General features: G+C 39.9%; 1 protein-coding gene across 6 annotated transcripts in view; it reads right to left on the bottom strand.

The window, feature by feature from the left end:
- CCDC162P (coiled-coil domain containing 162, pseudogene) overlaps positions 1 to 15,420 on the bottom strand; it is a 164,459-nt gene that overhangs the window by 70,594 nt on the left and 78,445 nt on the right. For all 6 annotated transcript variants that reach the window (XM_074333386.1, XM_074333388.1, XM_074333385.1 and 3 more), the window contains exons 20-25: positions 15,201 to 15,403; positions 12,837 to 12,992; positions 9,667 to 9,760; positions 8,614 to 8,751; positions 1,956 to 2,110; positions 762 to 873 (exon numbers count right to left, since the gene is read on the bottom strand). In XM_074333386.1, coding sequence (XP_074189487.1) covers positions 762 to 873; positions 1,956 to 2,110; positions 8,614 to 8,751; positions 9,667 to 9,760; positions 12,837 to 12,992; positions 15,201 to 15,403 — 858 coding nt within the window. The remainder of the gene's footprint in view (positions 1 to 761; positions 874 to 1,955; positions 2,111 to 8,613; positions 8,752 to 9,666; positions 9,761 to 12,836; positions 12,993 to 15,200; positions 15,404 to 15,420) is intronic.

The raw sequence follows: 15,420 nt of genomic DNA, 5'->3' as shown, positions 1-15,420 counted from the left end.
TTGGTTAATATTTTTTGAAATCTTAATAAAAATGTAATTTAATATCTCAATTATTTATTAAAAGTAGTCCTTTGTCTCCATTATTGCTCAGCAGTAATCCAGAAGTCTGGCCTCCCTCATATCCCATTTCTAGAACTGAATTTAGCAAATGGAAGTCTTTCCTTTTCAGTTACAGGTAGGAAAAAAGCCTAGAAATTGTAAACCATATTTCTCTCCCAAATATGGATGCATTAGCCTAATGATTTCCTCATCAAAAAATTAATGAATACTGAAATGATATTCACAAAATTAAGCAATACTTTTAACTGTTGAAAGACTTGAGTTTATTTTTCAACAGATTAGGCTAGTATAAAACACTAGTTTGAATAGACACATGGCAGTAGTATCTGAAAAACCAAGGTAACAGGTGAATTAGATGGCAAGAGTCTTTGCTCACCTTGTCTGAACTCCTAAGTACCTGCAGGTCACTCAGGAGTGGTCAAAGGATCCAGACCATGTTCAGAAACCAGTTCCATTTAGAAAGTGACAAAAGAATATGTGACCTTGGAAAAGTGCACATAGTTTTAAAACTAAACAGCAGTTAGCTTGAATTGCTTCCTTTCTATTTCTTATTGAACTCTGTTTTTCAATTCTTTATAATATATTTTCAACGGTCCTATCCAAATAGGCTGAAAGCAACAGATTCCAAGTTGAGAACTTTTACTTGCCCAAATGTGAAAGAGGACATGAGAGCTTTAGGGAGCCCTTGTTACTGTACTCACGAGGCTCTTCATTCTGTTGGCCATGGTTTGTTTCCTGAGGAGGAAGGCATTCAGCATCACGTCCCGCAGTCCCACCTTTTCTAGTTGAATAGACACGAATGCCTCCGGAGCCCTGAGAAGTGAACAGAGACATCTGAGCCCAGACAAGTGGACATATAACAAGAGGACACCTTGAGAGCTCTCTGGAGGACAGGAACACCTGAGGCACTGAGGTACTGGGTATTGCAGCAGGAGAGCAGGTGTCTATCTCCATGGTTCTCCTCTGCCTCAAGTGTTTCTGATTATATTCGCTGGGGATGCTGATGTGTCACCATTCTCCTTGGGGACCCCCATGTGCCTAAGGCATGCATTAGCAGTCCTAGACTTCATAGTCTGGCCCAGTGTTTGTACTACTCAGGTCCCCTTGTACTCTTCTGGCCTGATCTGTAGGGGTACCTGGACTGAAATGGCCTCTCAAGGGTCCACTGGACTAGGCACATCGATCTTAAATCTTCCATCCACACATTGGGAATGTAGATTTAAGGCACTTGAATTCTGGCCATGTGTCAAATTAATGGCATCTTGAGTAGTAGAGTAGCTTTACCTGTTATTTTGTTCATTCTAAATTTGCCAGAAATAAATTAGAGTGTCATTGGCCCCAATAAAATATTCAGAGCATTCATGAGTATTGCTGAATACAAATATCTCTCTTTCTTGGTCATGGTGAGAAGAGATCAAGACATAGTCAGGCACTCCTCATTTATAGACATACCTCTTCAGAGGCCGTGTCTCTGACAACACACTGCCCTGTTATTGTAAGCAAGGGCAAAACCCTTGTTAGAAGAGTGTGGGTAGTTCTGTGCTTCCCTGTTTAAGATAAACATGGAACGTTTGGAGAGGCCCATATTCTTCTTCCTTCTGTTATACCCTCTTTGGAGTTTGAAAAATATAGAGAAAGGGAAGAATAAGGGGAGGAAGAGGGAAAAAAAAGAGAAAGGAGGAGAGGCGAGAAGAGAAAAGAGGTTGAGATTAGAAACTGGTGATTCTCCTTTATAGACTGGAGTATAATGGAAGGAGTTGGGCCTTCTCAGTGTTCATACAAGGTCTTCAGTTAGGCATCCTTCAGTTCCATAATACTGTTATTCACTGACTTAAAAGAGGACACTTTTGTTATTTTAACCCTCCCCACCCCTTTCCCACCCCCTGGTGCAGTACCTTTTGGTAACCTGGGATCTTTCTGAAGGATGAGTAAGGGTGTCTGGGACTTCTGGAGTTGGGGCTAACGGCAAATTCTCCATGCCATTCATAATTCTAGAACTTCTTCTGGTTGGGCCCATTCCACCATGATTTCTCAGATCTGAACTTATTTCCTGAAATATTTCAAAACAAAGTGAATTACATTTGTTGGATTTGTAAGTCCTGCGGTACTGGGTATAAAATTACCTCACAGCCACTACTGACCCCAAATACATGTAAATGACTGGATCCATGGGGAGGGTGGTGGGAATGGAGAGAAGGGAGGGGAGGAGAGCACAAAGAGTAAGGGAGAAAAGGGAAGAGAGATACCGTTTTACACAATGAAGGGGTAAGGCACTAAGTGTAACTATTTCCAGAATAGAGTGCAATTGTGTAAAGTGCTCTGAAAGAAATTCTCCATTCTGCAAGGTGGCTAGTTGGAGTGCTCATTTAAAGAAGCCTCTCAAGAAATATTGCTGATGGACTTCATGGCTGCAAGATCTAAAACTTTGTTTCAGGGTACCCACTCTTGCAGATCTTGCAGCCTAATCCGATGGAGGTGGGCTGTATATGCTGCCATGCACCATAATGATGAAAGAGGGAGAGGTGAAGGGAGGCTGGGGGAGAAGGGAAGGAGGATGGAGGAGAAAAAAAGGGAAATCCATATTTTCCAATATTCCTATTGTTATGGAGCTACCAGGTATGATGGATGGAATTCTTTTACATTTTTCTAAAATGCTAACTAAAAAAAAATGAAAAAATAAAAAAAAATGAAGGCTTCAAAAAAGAAAAGACCTCTCTTTTTCAAAGAGAAAAATAAGGAGTGCTCTATGTCAGAATTACTGAAGGAAGATGAGGCAAAAGAAAAAAAAATCCTGGGTAAAAAGTCCAAAGTTTCCATCCTGACGTTTTCTGAAGACCCTTATCTTCTGGAAATAGTAGACTATACCAGTTCAGAAGACTCGAGAGGTCTTAGAAAGGCTGTGAGTGAGCTAAGAGGGGAGAAAACACGCTGCAATCAGATCCCAGGGCTGACACAGTCAGCTGGGGATCTTGACTCTGTTCCATAATCTTTTTCCTCACCTACAAAAAGGGGATGATGGCCCCCATCTCAAGGGGCTGTTGAGAGGATTCCATGAGCCCATGTATATCCTGTCACTTAGCTCACTGCCTTGCCTGGACAATAGAAACTGCTGAATTGAACTGTTAACTCCCTGACACCCTTACCTGTCTTCAACATCCCAACCATGCCCATCATTCATTTCTATCCTCAGTTGCTTTTTATTTTCCAGCCTCTTCCTACAAATATGTTCACATCTATTTTATTCTGAATTTCCTACCCTCTCAAGCCTCCTTCTCAATTCTGACCAAACTTCTTAATGTATCAAATGTTTGTGTCTCCCTCTAATTTCTTATGTTGGAGCCCTATCTCTCAACATGACAGTATTTGAAGGTGGGGCCTTTGGGAAGTAATTAGGGTTACATAAAGTCATAAGGGTGGGGCCCTAACCTGACAGGGCTGGTGCCCTTATAAAAAGAGGAAGAGACACCACTTCCTTTCTCTCTGCCATGTGAGGACACAGTGAGAATGCACCCATCCTCAAGCAAGGAAGTCTGCTCTGCCAGAAACTGACCATGCACACTGACCAAGTGTGCCTTGATCTTGGACTTCTAGCCTCCAGAGCTATGAGAAAACAAATGTTTGTTGTTCAAGCTACCCGGTCTATGGTGTTTTGTTATGGCAGCACGAGCCGATTAATACAGGAGCAGTAAATATACAGTGCTTCTATATTTCTATCCCCTTCTCACTCCTTAACTGTTGCAGTTTGGCTTTCACTCCAACCCCATTAAAACTGCCCTGTCAGAGTCAGCAATGAACTTTTGAGAATGTCAAATGTCCTTATTTTAATCCCTACTCTCCGGATCTTCCCTCTACATTTAACTCTACCAACTTTCAACCGCTTATTCTCTCTTCTTCTTTTAAAAGTAATAGCTTTATTAAGGTATACTTGACATTCAATTAACAGCACATGTTTAAAGTGTACAATTATATAAGTTTTGGTGTATGTATACAACTATGAAACCATCACTGCAATAAAAATAATGACGATAACCATCCCTCCCACCCAACCCCCTTCCTCAAGCACCCACTGTTCTGCTTTTTTCAATTATAGATTAGAATTCATTTCTAGAATTTATATAAATAGAGGCGTGCAGTATTTATTCTTTTTTTGTCTGGCTTCATCCATGTTTTGTATATATCAATAGTTCATATCTTTGTATTGCTGAGTAGTAGTCCATTGTATGGATGTACTACAATTTGTTTATCCATTCATCTGGTGATAGATATTTGGGTTCTTTCCAGTACTTGGCTATTTTTTAAAAAGCTGCTATAAACATTTGTTTATGTCTTTGTATGGACACATACTTTCATTCTCTCTAGTAAGTACCTAGGAGTGGAATGGCTGGATAATATAGTAAGTGTATGTTTATCTTTATAAGAAACTGCCAAACTGTTTTCCAAGGTGGCGGAGCATTTTGCATTGCCATCAGCAGTGTGTGAGGGTTCCATGTCCTCCATATTCTTGCCAATATTGGAATAGCCAGTCTTTTACATTTTAATGATTCAAATGGCTATGTAGTAGTTTCTCACTGGGGTTTTAATTTGCATTTCTGTCATGATTAATGGTGTGGAACACCTTTTTGTGTGCTTATTTGTCTTCTGTACATCTTTCTCAATGACTCAGTTCTTCTTGAAACACTCCCCTCCTTTGGCTTTGGTAGCAGTACAAAGTTTTCTTCTCTGACTTGGTCTCTTTCCTTCGTTCTTCCCTTCCCTCCCTCCCTCTTTTTCTGTTTCACTGTCTCCATCATTTATTCCTCCTTATTATGTCATCAGCTGTCTTCCTGTCTCACACTTGTAGGAAAGCATATAAACACACATGTATCATCCACATGTATATTAATATATTCACATACTCATATAATTATTTTTTGTTACACTGATGCCTCCTTGCCCCTCCCAGAACTTCAGGTCTTTCCAGACTATTACTCTTAATGCCTTCCCATGCCTGCCCTGTGCACCTATTCACTTTCAACATTTGCTTCCCGGGTGGATCTCAGGGAGTGACTCATAAGCCTTTCAACCTCCATTTCTACCAGAACAACCCCACTTAATTGGCTTAATTATTGGTATTCATAAGATTAAGTTAATTGAACAAAGAAATCTATATGTCAACTATGTATGAAAACCACAAATGGTGGGTTCATTTTTCCTAGTCCCCATCTGCCCTTTCTCGCTCCCACACCTGAGTACCTGCAGGGTCTTCTCCTCACGATGATCACATGGCCATCTGTGCCTATCAAAACAGCTCATCCTTCAGGTTTTCCAAAATGCCCCTGTTCTGTGCTGCCCTTCCTGGTTCCTAGATGTGACCTCTACTTTCCTTAAGTTTCTTCTACGCTTATTGGCACCTCTTTTGTGCCTTGTATTTGATTACTTGTGGACTTGTCCCTCTTATCCATACTGGCTGAAAGTTCCTCAGGAGCATGAATTGTACCTCAGTCTTACCTGATGAGCCCAACTTATTGTAGGTACTGAATTAAGAATTTTGGGGTTGAATTTTTAAAAATAACTCACTCTATCCCTGTTTTCTACTTCAGTATATGATTTCTATGGGAATTAGTATTTGGCAGCAGAAGTGGGGATTGAATATTCTTGCCATACTCATAAGTTAGTACTCGCCTATTAATGTGAAGAGTAGAAATAAAGGTAGATAAATATGATAAGGGGTAAATGTGGTAAGCTGTATAGAATCCATAAGGCTTAAATATTTAATTTTACATTTAAATTACATTCATCAGTACATACATACAAGAGAGAACTATACAGTTGTTAAAAATATCTGTGAACTGGTTTGGAGTGATTTCCAGGATATACTGTTAAGTAAAAAAATAAAATGCAAAACTATGTGTATATATACACACATATATATATATATATATATATATATATATATATATATATAAAATCCAAACCCCTTCATGATAAAAATCATTCAACAAACTAGGAATAGGAGGGAATGTCCTCAACCTGGTAAAAGGCATCTATGAAAAACCAACAGCTAACCTCATACTTAACAGTGACAAATTGAAAGCTTTCTCCCTAAGATTAGGAATAAGACAATTACCCACTCTCACCATTTCTATTCAACTTTGTACTAGAGGGGTCTAGTTAGGGCAATTAGGCAAGAAAAAAAAAAGACATTCCAGATTGGAATGTAATTAATAAAATCATCTCTATTTGCAGAAGACATGATCTTGTACATAGAACATCCTAAGGAACATATACACATGAACACAAGTAAACTATTAGAACTAATAAGTGAGTTTAGTAAGATTGCAGGATACAAGATTAATATACAAAAATCAATTGTATTTCTATAGGCTAGTAATGAACACTGAAATGGAATTAAGAAAATAATTCCACTTATAATAATATCAAAAAGAATAAAATACATTTAAATTAATTTAACCAAAGAAGTGCGGGACTTAACACATTGAAAACTACAAAATACTGTTAAAAGAAATTAAAGACCTAAATAAATGGAAAGAAGTTCCATGTTCATGAATCAGAAGACTTAATATTGTCAAGATAGCAATAGTACTCAAACTGATCTACAGATTCAACGTAATCCTTGTCAAAATTGTAAATAGCTTTTTATTCCCTTTTTTTTGCCAAAATTGACAAACCGATCTTAAAATTCATATAAAAATGCAAGGGGCCCAAAATAGGTGAAGAATTTTGAAAAAGAAGAACAAAAATGGAGGACTCACACTTCTTAATTTAAAAACTTATCACAACTCTGTAGTAATCAAAGCACAGTGGTAATGGCATAAAAATAGATATGTGAACAAATAGAATAAGATTGAGAGTTCAGAAATACACTCTTACATTTATCGTCAATTGATTTTTGACAAGGGTGCCAGGACAATTCAATGGGGAAAGACGAATCTTTTCAACGAACGGTGCTAGAACAGCTGGATACCACATGCAAAAGAGTGAAGTTGGACCCCTACCTCACAACACATATAAAAATCAACCATAAATGAACCATAGACCTAAATGCAAGACGTAAAACTGTAAAAATCTCAGAAGAAAACATAGGAGTAAATCTTCATGACTTTGGATTAGGCAATGACTTCTTAAATATGATTCCAAATGAACAAGTGATGGAAGAACAGGTAAATTGACTCATCAAAATTAAGAATCTGTTTTGAAAGACACAATCAAGAAAATGAAAAGATGATCTTCCAAATAGGAGAAAATATTTGCAAATTATATACTTGATTAAGGACTTGTATTCAGAATATATCAAGAACTTTTACAATTCAGTAATGAAAAGACAAAAAATCCAAATTTATAAAAGGGCAAAGGATTTAAACACACTTTTTTAAACAAAGACATACAAATGGCGAATAAACACATGAAAAGATACTTAACATCACTAGTAATTAGAGAAATGCAAATCAAAACCACAGCAAGATACCAGTTTATCCCCACTAAGTTGGCTAAAATAAAAAGAGAGACAATAACAAGTGTTGACAAATCTCAAAACATAAGTGCTAACAAAAACCTCGACATGAATGTTCATAGCAGCATTATTCATAATAGCCAAAAAGTGAAAACAATCCAGTGCCTGGTAACTGATGATTGAATAAACAAAATATGGTATATCCATATAATAAAATATTATTCATCAGTAAAAGGGAATAAAATACTGACACATGGTACAACGTGGATGTAACTTGAAAATATTATGCTTAGCAAAAAACCATCTAGACATAAAAGGTTATATACTGTGTGGTTCCATTTATACAAAATGTCCAGAATTGGCAAATCTATAAAGACACAGAATAAATTACTGGTTGCTCGGAGCTGAGGGAAGGGGGCAATGGGAGTGACTACTAACAGGTACAGAACTTCTTTTGAGAATGATGAAAATGTTCTGGAATTAGATAGTAGTGATGGTTGCATGATGTTATGAATTATATACTATAAAGGGGTGAATTTTACGTTCTGTGAATCATATGTCAGTAACAACCAAAAAGAAAAATCCAGACAAAAGAAAGAGTATGTATTACGTGTTACTTTTTGTGGAAAAAGAAGGGACAAATATACCTGCTTACTTTTGCAACAAGAAATACAGGATGGAACGATAAAGCATAAAACAACGGAATCATTTATCTACAAAGGGCAGGGATGGAGGAACAGGTTATTTTCTGCTGGACGATTCTAGCTAGTCAACATTATAGAGTTACATACAAAGAAAAAAATATTAGCAAATTACTGAAAGTTAAAAGGCCCAGTGAAGATTTGGTCATGTATTCATTCATATTAGGAAATTAGGAAGAAAGGGAAAAAGGGAAGAAGATAAAAAGATAGAAAAGAAGGGAAAAAAAATGAGAAGAAGAGGGAAAGAGGGAGAGGAGAAAGAAAGGAGGAAGGAGTGGGAGAGGCCAACGGAGAGAGGGAGGGAAAGAGGGAAGAAGGGAAGGAGGAAAGTAGGGAAGGAAGGGGCAGCTTGACTTTAGCTGGCGCAGTGTTGGCACAGGCATTTCTAACCTACAGACTGACCTTGGCATGATCAGGACAGCCCTCTCCGGGAGGGTGATAGAAGGATGCCTGCTGCACAGCTACCATCAAAGCATTTTTCTGAGCAGCTTGACATGCAAGGGTGACTTGCATATTTTCCACTCCTGAATGGAAAAAGAGCTACAAAGAGAAAACACGAAAGGTATTAGGAATTTCTCTCATAAAGAAACAGGTGAAGTTGAGATCACTACTTATTCAACATGTATATACAGAGGGTGCCAAAGAAAAGTATACACATTTTAAGAAAGGAAATAAACTATTAAAATTATGCTGATGGTAACCACTTTGAGCACCTTTGTAATTGCAGAAGACAAACGTGACTTGTATTCATCTTTTGTTATGGGTATCTATTGACTATTACCATTTTAATACAGTTTTCCTTTCTTCAAATGTGTATACATATTTTTGGCTCCCTCTGTGTATTAATTAAACTGCAGGATGAGTGGAGATCCTTGTTCCTCAGCCACGAGACTGACTCTGTCTCTCCCTAAGCAGCATCGTATCCTATGAAGGCAGCCCCCAGGCTGGATGTGCTCTATAGCGGGGCACCATCGGTTTTCCCCAAATGTCAGGAAAGGATCAACAGGCTCTGATGAACTAGCAAACGTGTGCTCAGTGGCAGACTCATCAAATTGCCGAGATTAATGTTTGAAATATAGGCATACAAATACACACTCACACCGACACATGGAAGCAAAGAAATCTGAGTGAAAAAAACAGCACCAGGTTTAAAAAGATCAGATAAAAGCTCCAATAAGAAGTATATATTTTTAAAGCTTGATACAAAGATGGTCCACTACAAGTGCTTCTTTTTAATATCTAACAGAAGTTATTGCTAGGGTGTCGCAGACTCTACAGTTCCAACCAGACCAATGGTGCGCATTAAACGAGTCAAGTCTATCATTATTTATAAAGTTGGGAGCTTTTCTCTTATAGGGGAGCTAACCTTACATGAATTAAATACGACTTTTGAAAGAAGTACATGAGCAAATTGCTTAATTTTACTTTAGTATCTTTTAAACAAAAGTAATTTACCTTAAGGATGGCTTCCTTCGTATAAAAACTGAATTTGCCAACTTGGTTATCATCCAACTCAGAGATGGCTAAGACAAGAGTAGTAGGAGAATATCTGCAAGAGGAAGCATGAAGAAACATGACACTGTTTTCGTGTGTCATGCCATTAGTCAGGAGCTGGCCATTCTGATGGGACAGAATGGCATGTGATCAGCTCTGGGACATCAGTAGTCATAACAAGTACAGACATTATACAAGACTCAATATTTCCACCCGAAAACTAAAGGGCTTTGGGGTCTTTTCATTCCTTATAGGACTTGATCTCCCTGTAGTTTCCTTGTGGTGACCATTCACACTGGAGTGATTAAAATTCTTCTCTCGATTACCATTCCACTGTTTTCTCTAGCTGTTGCTCTTGCCTTCTTGACCTTGAAGGGGTTCAGAACAGGCCTCCTGAAGATGTGCCACTTTGGCATGTGAATTATTTTGAGCTGAAGGCAATCGAGACCCTGCAGGCTCAGGAAAAACTTTTACTCTGTTTCCCCGAAAGTAAGACTGGGTCTTATATTAATTTTTGCTCCAAAAGGTGCTTTAGGGCTTATGTTCAGGGGATGTCATCCTGAAAAATCATGCTAGTGCTTATTTTCTGGTTAGGTCTTATTTTCAGGGAAACATGGTACCTCTCCCTTAAAGAATTTAAATTAGGAACCTTGTCCATAATAGAAGTTATCACCAGAAATAACTTTTATGACTTATATGTAGGGCCGGGCAAACTTCTAATTGATTGAATATCTGCTCCACTTATTGTCCTGAGAATGCTCTTCCTTCCCTCTGAAGGCCCAGGTGCCTTACCTCATCCTTAGTTCAGAAATTTATTACCTTATTTTTCCTTTCTGTCTCTGAACCTCTCGTGCATGTGGTATTCCCACATGTACATAAGTAATTAAATTTGGTCATTTTCTCTTATTAATCTGCCTCATGTCTATGTGGTTATTAGACCAGCTGAAAGAACCTTGAAGGGAAGAGGAAAGTTTCTTTCTTCCCCACAACCTCATCTACTCTGGCCCCTTTGTCCACTCCCTAAAAGGTGTCCAGTTCTCACTCTCTCCCACAGCTCTAACAATCAATCATCTAAATATTCTTTGTAACTATGTTTCTGCGCTGGACATCCCTTGTCCATAACTATGAGACTTTGTTGAGTAATTTAATATCTATGAATTTTGGTTTCTTCATCTGTAAATGGAGGTATCACCTGTCTCATATAGGATTATGACAAATATTAACCCTTTTGCCGCGATAGTTGGATATATCTGAATGAATTACTTCCATCCATCTGCTGAGTGTGGATGAAAACTTCCAGAAAGGAAGTTTAGGAAAGCAGATGTATATTTTTCTATATTTTTGTTTTTCAAGAATGAATAACAATAGGGAATTTTTATACATAAAAATAATGTCATTTATATACAAAGCAGTTCAAATTGTTATTATTAAAAGCATAAAATAGTCAAAATATCAACTTTTTGTCTTTTGTGGATTTGACACATTTCGGAAAAAAAAAAACGAAATCAATTAACACAGTGAAAGAGTTAAGCAGAATGATATATATGAATGTGCATTTTAAAATGTAACTCACTATGCTCATGTTTGATGTTATATCAAAGTGTTATATCAACTTTAAGAAATTAACATACAAAAAGTTAATGCAAACTCAAGACACAAGTTCCTTGGCTGTATATACCTTCCCCTGGTCATTCAGATCTTGCAGGGTCTCTGGATCGTCACTGGGAGGACCAGTCACCCCTTGGCCAGGCCACAGAGCATTTGGGAAGTTTGTGCTATTTGGTTGGTTTCAGTTGAACACGAATATGCCCTATTTCACAGCGGTGTAAAATACCAGCTCCAGCAGGAGGCCCGTGAAGAGACAGAAAACAGCTGACTCCAGGTTGGAGACTTAGCCTGGCCTGAGGCCCAATTACACCTCCTGCCTTCAGCTTTGGTGAGAGATTTCTGTATATTTACAAGAAATTCTTTTTGGTTTAGCTAGTATGACAGGATAGAGCAGAGGAGATTTTGCCTCCAGGGGACATTTGGCAATGTCTGGAGATATTTTTGACTGTCACAAATGGGGCAAAGGGGTGCTACTGGCATTTGGTAGGTAGTGGGCAGGGGTGCTGCCAAACAACCTCTGATGCACAGCCCCTTACAGGAAAGAGTCACCCAGCTCCAAATGTCAATAGGGCCAAAGTTGAGACATTCTGGATACTGTGTTCTGTCATCCCATTCATTCCAGCCCCAGCTCTCTGGGTACAAGGAGTCCTTTAACATATAAACACATCCAAGTTATATTTTGAGCAGTGATCCACATTAGCAAAACAAAGGTGACTTTCTCTCCTAAGAGTCATCTTTGCCTTCTTTGGGGTGGGTGGGGTTAGTTAGGAATCTCCAAGGATAGAACTAGGACCCTCAGGGGAAGGGCAGATGAGGAGAGCAGGAAAGTAGCGGGAGACAGAAGTTTCTTCTCAGCACACATCAAAGACTGACTCTGTGTGGGGGGAAGATCCCTTTTCCCGACTGAATGGATTTATGGTCTGTTTCTGGTAAGAGTTTTCTTTCTGGCAATGGGCTGAACCTACGGGGCATGAAAAAGAGGTTTCACTGGGTTGAGTCAGCTTCTGTTATTGACCAACAAAAGAACCTAAGCTATGGCCATCCATGTTAGGTTTGCACATTGTGTTAGAGTTTCAAGGAAACAGTGCTCCAAGAACTTGACCGACTTCTTCCTGGTCTCAGGGAAAGTGAGAGGAGGGACCTGGACTTCTGCTCCCTAGTTCTTGTCCCATGAGAACAATCCTCAATCCCTTTCTACCCTGAAGCAACACCGTCAACCTAGGCAGCTGCCTGAGCCTGTGTGATTCCATCTCATTTGAACTCTCTGATCTGAGTCTTCCATTTCTCAGTTACTAGGTGTTTTTAAATCCAATTATTCCCTGTTGATCGATATATTATTTTTTCCTTATTAGAAAAGAAAATAAATAAAGAAAAAAAGGAATGGAATTATGGCAGATAGACAATAAGGGAGAGAATTTAGAAATACAATTGCATTTGTGTATCCAGTGGTGGTAGAAATTATTTGTCACTGGCCATTCATTCTACCATTACCTTATTTTTCTTTTGACCCACTTCAGGCTCACCTGTCTACATGATCACTGTTCTCCAGCAAAGAGGTGATAAACATGGGAGGTGAATGGTCCACCTTGTCCTTGAGTGATGCAAATTCAAAGTGAACAGGCCTCAGATACAAATGGAACTCTTCAAAACCCATCTCCCACGCCATTTCCTTATAGAGACTAAAAAGAGGGGGAAATAGAGTCAACAACATTTGCTATTGTTTTCCCCTAAAAGGAAAGTAAGTGATAAGAAAACCACAACATCTGAATAAGCACAAAAGCAAAAGGCAAAACAAGAGTAAGCCAAGCAAAGTAGGAAGTGAATGAGTCACAAAGTTCTGTCTGCTCTACGCTGTGACAGGTGAAGATAGTACAAATGTAGGAGAGGTGCTTGGGCACGGCCTCAGCTCTCCTTTCCTGCAAGCTGGCTTCTGTCCTCACAGCTCTCAGCAAGTCACCAACACTGCCCTCAGTGCAGGCTCACCTTCTCCTCCCAGAGCTCTTTACAGCTGGCTCTGCCGCTCCCTTCCGGAGCACCTTTGTTCTCCGAGATCAGGACCTCCCTGCTTCTGCCTCAGGACCACTCACTCTCTCTCTGTCTTCCTTGGCTTCTCCTTCTCTTTCTTTTCAAAGTCTGGTGTTTCCTTGAGTCCCAAACCCGTCCTCTTCTCATCTTCTCCATCCCTTCCTCAGGGAGTCCCTCTTCCAATCCCACGCCCTAATGATCACCCACTAGTGTCAGAACCTGTGACCCCATGTCTGTCCTGTCTCAACTCTGAGCTCTACTCCCACGTATCCACAGCCTCAGCGAGGCTCCATGCAGGTGTCCCTCTGGCAGTTCAGCCTTCCCCTTCACTTTCATCCCCTGTCTTGAGAAGTTGACACATTAGGGCTGAGTTCAAATGGCACCAATATCAGTTTGCGAGGCTGTTGTAACAAAGTCAACTGGATGGCTCAACATAGCAGAAATCTGTCTCACAACTCTGGAGGACAGACGTCTGAGATCGAGGTGTCAACAGGGTTGGTTCCTTTTGAGGATTATGTGAGGGAAGGATCTGTTCCTGGCCTCTCTCCTTGGCTTAGAGTTGGCCATCTGCTCATCTTCTTCCCTCTGTGAGTGTCTGTGTCCAAATTTCCTCTTCTTATAAGGACACCAGGCATATTGGATTAAGACCCACCCCAATACCTTCATTTTAACTTGGTTACTTTTATAAAGACCCTATCTCTAAATAAGGTCACATTCTCAGGTACTAGGGGTTAGGACTTGAACATATTGATTTTTTAGGGGGGTTGGCACTCAGCTCATCCTGTAACAGTTCATCTTCTATGAAGCTTTCCCTGATCCACTTAAAAAGAACGAAATACTCCATGTTCTCTCTTCCTATAGTGTTTCGTTCAGATGACCCAAATATATATATTGAATTGTATTAGGGGTAACTTTTACATTGTGAGATCCCTGAGAGCAAGGGTCAGAAATTATGGGAGGCAGTAATTATCACAGAAGTTAATAAATGTCTTGACTTATGGTTTAACTTGTATATTCTTTGAATATATCTTCTAATTATATAATCATGGCACATGACTGAACTTTTTTGAGCCTCTACTTCCTCACTGGTAAAATATTTGTAAGCTACCTCATAAGGATATTCTGAGAATTAAATGAATGAATGCACACAAAATATCCTTTGTGAGGGGGCCTCAGAAATGATTGATGGTGGACGATTGGACCGTTTGTGGCTATACGGCCTCTCACGGGGATCAGAACACAACAGAACTCACACGTTTGCAACAAACCCTCTAGTTCCGTATTTTTCCTGCTTATGGAACATGTCCAGTTGGATGTCTTATCTCACACTCATACCTAAAACCTAACTCATGAATCTTTCTCGCCCTCCACCTACTGAACCTTCCATCCCTCTGTCAGGTCTGGACGCTGTCACTGACTCAGCTTCTCCTTCTCTAGGCCCTCTGTTGCTTCTGCTGTGCTATTCAACTTCATTTTATGCAAGGGAAAATACAATCAATATTCACTGAGTCCCTGGTGTAGGTCAGGCCTCACCCCAGTTGATGGGATACCATGGAAAACCATGTGGACGGGGCTTTTGCCCTCAGGGAGCTTCCACTAGCAGGAAAACCACTAAACCAATAGCAAGCATCTTAATACGAGGCAATGTGCTGAGTGGAGAAGACAGCCGGGTGCTAGGACCTGGGCCAGCTGAGAGGTCAGAGAGGCACACGGGCGGGTGTCGGTGAGAGGAGGAGCAAGGGAGCCAGGTGACTGTCTCAGCCATTAGAAAGCTCCCTCTGGGGCACAGAGGGGACAAGGCCTGTAGGCATGGAGACCCACTGTCTGTTATCCCCCAACTGGATCCTCAGAACCCCTATTACCGAGCTAAGTGTACACTCTCCAGACTCATTTCTATCAGCCGGTGGCGGAGGGTCACAAGTTCCAGAAGTTTGGAAAATGTCTCCAAGAGCAGCACATGAAACTCTGGGCCTTGGATCTGTCCTTCGGCTGCTGCAGACTTGAATGCAAGCAGACCTATCTCCTCCACAAGAAAGGGATCTCCCATCACTTTAGCTGAAAAAAGCTGAAAGAAAACGAAGT

The sequence above is a fragment of the Rhinolophus sinicus genome, linkage group LG05 (genome assembly GCF_036562045.2).
Source record: "Rhinolophus sinicus isolate RSC01 linkage group LG05, ASM3656204v1, whole genome shotgun sequence".
NCBI lineage: Eukaryota > Metazoa > Chordata > Mammalia > Chiroptera > Rhinolophidae > Rhinolophus > Rhinolophus sinicus.
Note: the sequence above shows the minus strand (reverse complement) of the source record. Positions and strands in the feature narration are given on the sequence as shown.